A 4604-nucleotide genomic window follows, 5' to 3' on the forward strand; every position below is an offset into this window, starting at 1 on the left:
ATTGGATTAGACTTCTGCTCATTCTCTCATTTCTAACACGCACAGAATTTTCAATAAAATTAACAATAATTAAATTTATTTAATTTATTTTTAAAATTTAATTTAATCTCTCCATTTAAAATAAAAATTTAATTTAATTTAATTTATTTTAAAATTTAATTAAATCTCTCCATTTAAAATAAAATTTAATTTAATCTTTAAAACTAAATTGGAATTTAATTTAGTTTAAGATTAACTTAAAAATTCAATTAGATCTGAAATTTTGTATAAAACCAATTTTCTGTCCATCTATAACCCAATCACAATGGAAATTCCTTCTGATGATTACATCCAGAACAAATTAGGTTGAAGGCTTTATGCAACATTTTCGGAAAAATAATCTCAAAACACATTTATTTTGAGAAATTAATTTAAATAATAATTTAATATAAAAAAGCCGAATTAAGATTTTTTAAAAAAAATACTAATTTTGTGTGAGTTTCATTATTCCCACGTGTAGCCAATTCAATGGGTGTTCCTTTCCAGATACTTCCTTGGACTTTCATCCTTTTTGGCTTTTAATTTCACGGCAGTTTCCCCTCAAACAAACATTGAAAGCACCGGTTTTGACCCAACTCTCCCAAACTAAATCCCGTCTTAAAGTTAAGTTTGATCCCAACTTCTCCAAAAACCCAGATCGAAATCCCACCATGACATATAATGCACTAAAAGCGGTAAGTTTAACTCATGTAAGGTATCAAAGAGGTGACCAACTAGGCCATTTCTTAGCCTGGGTTTCTTTAGTTCCCGTTTTCATTTCCCTTGGTGGCTTCGTTTCTCATTTCATCTTCCGTAGAGAGCTTCAAAGCATGTTCTTTGCATTAGGCCTAGTAATATCACAGTTCATCAATGAATTCATCAAAAAATCCGTTCAACAAGCCCGCCCTGAAACCTGTGCTCTTTTAGAAATGTGTGATTCTCACGGCTGGCCTTCAAGTCACTCTCAATACATGTTCTTTTTCGCTGTTTATTTCACCCTTTTGACATGCAAAGGGATCGGTGGGATTTGGAATGTTAGAACCAAGTGGGCTGCTTTGTTTTTACCTTGGTCTTTGGCTGTCTTGACTATGTATTCTAGGGTTTATTTAGGTTACCATACGGTGGCCCAGGTTCTTGCTGGAGCTTCATTGGGGATTTTGCTTGGTGGGCTCTGGTTTTGGGTGGTGAATTCTATGCTCTTCTGTTATTTCCCTTTGATTGAAGAGAGTCCCTTTGGGAGGTTTTTTTATGTTAAGGATACTTCTCACATATCAGATGTGTTGAAGTTTGAGTATGATAATGCAAGGGCTGCTAGGAATACTATGGCTGCCAGAAAAGGCATGGCTTCCAAGAGCAGTTGATTAAACACAAACTCATCAGGTATGAAATATTTACATATATAGTTTCATATGTTCAATCTTTTGTTACATTTTGTATTGAAACTTACTTGGTTATTTTGCATCTTTGATAATGTGAAAATTTTCCTTGAACATTTTTGTTTCGGTAATAATAAATTACACGTGTTGGGATCCTAATTCCAAGCTTAGTAGCTGTTACATTCTAAGGATGGTTGTATGAAGTGACCGAGCAAGCACCTTTTATTTGCTGGTAGGAATAGTTAGGGTTAGTGTTGAACATATTGGAATATGAATTAAAAACTAATGAATGCCACCTCTTAAGGATATTTGTATGAAGCAGTTGACCTAAGCTTTGGATTCATGGATTAAGTACTTTATGTTGACCCTGCATTAAACAGTGACTCATTCCTTTGTGTCATTTAGAATAAATTCCCAGTCTTCACAATAATAGAAAATGAAGTAAAACCCCCTTTTGTGATTCTTGGACACTCCTTGTAGTGAAAACCGAACCATGTATTTATCTTCACTGAGAGGAGATGTTTTGCTTCAAATTTGCTTTGTTAGCTTATTAGTGAATGGTCATTGTTGAAGCAGTCACATTTGATAATGTCTTGTATGTCTTGAATGTTCAAGGTACCTAAGGTATCCTTGTATTAGGAGTGCGATCTCTAGAATATGGAGAAATGAGATGAATGCAGAAAGAACATATGTATTATGCTGGGTTATGGTTATCAGGATTGCGTAACAGCCAAGGTGTAGTGAATAGTTTTAGTATGTGCAATAAATTGATTAGTAACCTATAGGAAAGGTGAAAGCTTTTTTATATTTCGAGTTAATCACAAAATGCTGTAGCTGGAAAATGGACTTAGGATCTGATAAGTAATTTCAGGTTTGAATTTGACAGGGAAACATGATTGGTACAAAAATGGCTTGTATGTAGTTTGGAGGTTCAAATTGTCATCTTTGAGCATGATTTGCAAAAACATAGTAAGTTTATCTTCTAACGTCATTCGGGACACAAGAACTATTTGCTTTTTTGTGCTTAAGATGGAGCTGCCTCACTGGAAAATGTATTTCAAGTATCATCTTTAAAAATTCCCATAAAATTGAGTTAGATCAAAATATGCCTTCAGTCCTGTACTTTGGCAGAGTTCGAAATTGAGTCATAGTACTGAAAAAGTTAAAAATTAAATCTTCTAAATCTTTAATTTAAAGATTCTAATCCAACCGTTCTTTTAGTATTTAATTTTCAAAATTTTGCTTACTGTAAGTTCTACTTGCTGAGTTCATGATGATGGCTAGATTATTGATGGAAAATGCTAATATTGTAAACAATTGACCTAGGATTTTAAATTGAAAACGTGAGAGCACTTTATAAGAACGTGAACTAAATCTAGAACTTCATTCAAGTATAGAGATTGGCAGCATAAGTTGACCATTGAATTTTGTTGTGTACAGTACTATAACTCACTCTCTCATTCTTCTTATTAAGAACTAATCTTTGACTATAAAACGCTCTTCTTTCACTTTGCAGGTCATATTCTTGATACGAATGTTTCAAGATCCAACTTCTGTGCCAATGGATGATTGAATGAGAAGTCAAAACGGGGCATCAAAACGGGGCATTGATGTTTGAGGATGCTGTATGTGTGTGTCAGTTAAGAACATGTTTCTGTGTTTTTTTGTTATACCACGATGAAAGAAACATCATTGCAAAACACAAATACATACATATCATTTACAATCTTCTATTTTGTTATACTTTTGGTTATAATCAGTTGGTTTAACAAACAGGTGCTAACTTGCATCTAATGAAAGATGTGCAGTGTTTCGATGTTGACTATGGAAATTTGGAGTTTATTTCTTCCATCTTCATTGGTAGTCCCATTAGTTTTCTTGTTGAAATTTACATGCGGCTTTTTTTATAAAAACGACCCAAATATTTTATTATTTATGAAAATAACCCACTTAGAAAATCATGTATGTAAATGAACTGTTTTAAACAGTAAACGTCGGATGCTATAGCCATTAGCATCACAACGTATCATTATCATCCAATCATTGGTTGGAGGGCATAAAAAATATATATTTGGGTCACATCAATGCTTTTGGTATCACCAATATTTATACACATTTAAAATACATGTATTATGAGGAGAGAATATGAAAAAAATAAAATATTTGTTTAATGGGAGGCGTCATAGGTCACCAATTTTTATTTTTAATGTAATGGTGCCATAGTCTTTGGAATCATTAGTTTGTCAAGGGAATACTAGCATTTTTTTTTTTTGGGTGATGCCATAAGCATTGGTGTAGACTGTGTGAATTTTTTTTTATAGTGTTGATGACATTTGCGACACCAAAAGGTTATATATACCCACTCCCCAATGAAAGATTAGTGTAAGGTTATTATTATTTTTTTGAATTTTATTATGTTGAAGGATGAAAGGGAGGAATAAATTTTTTTGATTAGTTGTAGGGGAGAGGAGAGAAATTTTTAGTGTTGAGAAAACGTAGAGATTATGATTGAAAAAAAGGAATGTTTTATTTAACAGTGATTCGATGGAGCTCAAACACCAACAAATTTAATTTTCTTTTTTGGGAATGTAGATTTGATTCCTTAATTTCATATGCGGTGACGATTTTATATAGGGGTCTATTTCTTAAGTAAAAATAAGGGTCTTCATTACCAGTGATTTATGCGGTAATAGGTTCAAATTGGTTATATAGGGCTATTTGTTGGCTGTGGTAGGACCATAACGGGTTCAAATTGGTTATGTAGCCAACAAGCGGGATTATCTTAGATTCTGTAGGTTAGGGGGATGTTTGAAGGTTCGAATAGAATCCCAATTGTGAAAATACGGGTGAGATTATTTGGGTCAGTAGCATCCAACCTACAAATATTAGTAATGAGAAACTTGCTTGAGAAACTTACTTGTGTTGCCGTTAAACATGGTCTTTTTCAGTTTGTAAGACATAATGTTGTTGCTCTTGAACAAAATCAAATTCATTGTTTAATTTTGTTTTATTAGTATTGAGAAACTTACTCGTATTACTGTTAAACATAGTCTTTTTTAGTTTGTAAGACAATACTATTGGTGTCGAACAAAATATAATTTATCCTTTATTTTTTATTGTATTTTTATGTTTCAATTTTGAGTCTTATTTTTTTTAAATGTAGCAAAATGTAAAATATTATTTTGTAATGTTGTCAATGTCAAATATTAT

At 32.4% G+C, this 4604-nt stretch overlaps 1 protein-coding gene across 1 annotated transcript; it reads left to right on the top strand.

The window, feature by feature from the left end:
• The first annotated feature begins 521 nt into the window (after positions 1–521).
• LOC108462444 (lipid phosphate phosphatase gamma) lies at positions 522–3225 on the top strand. The gene is made up of 2 exons (XM_017762393.2): positions 522–1398; positions 2911–3225. Exon 1 carries the CDS (start codon positions 690–692, stop codon positions 1377–1379), a length of 690 nt encoding a protein of 229 aa, XP_017617882.1. The 5' UTR covers positions 522–689; the 3' UTR covers positions 1380–1398; positions 2911–3225.
• Positions 3226–4604: the final 1379 nt, after the last annotated feature.

This window comes from Gossypium arboreum, chromosome 13 (genome assembly GCF_025698485.1).
Source record: "Gossypium arboreum isolate Shixiya-1 chromosome 13, ASM2569848v2, whole genome shotgun sequence".
Taxonomy (NCBI): Eukaryota; Viridiplantae; Streptophyta; class Magnoliopsida; order Malvales; family Malvaceae; genus Gossypium; species Gossypium arboreum.

Coding starts and splice junctions, on each gene's coding strand:
- LOC108462444 (XM_017762393.2), top strand. CDS start 690: ATGACATATAATGCACTAAAAGCGGTAAGTTTAACTCATGTAAGGTAT.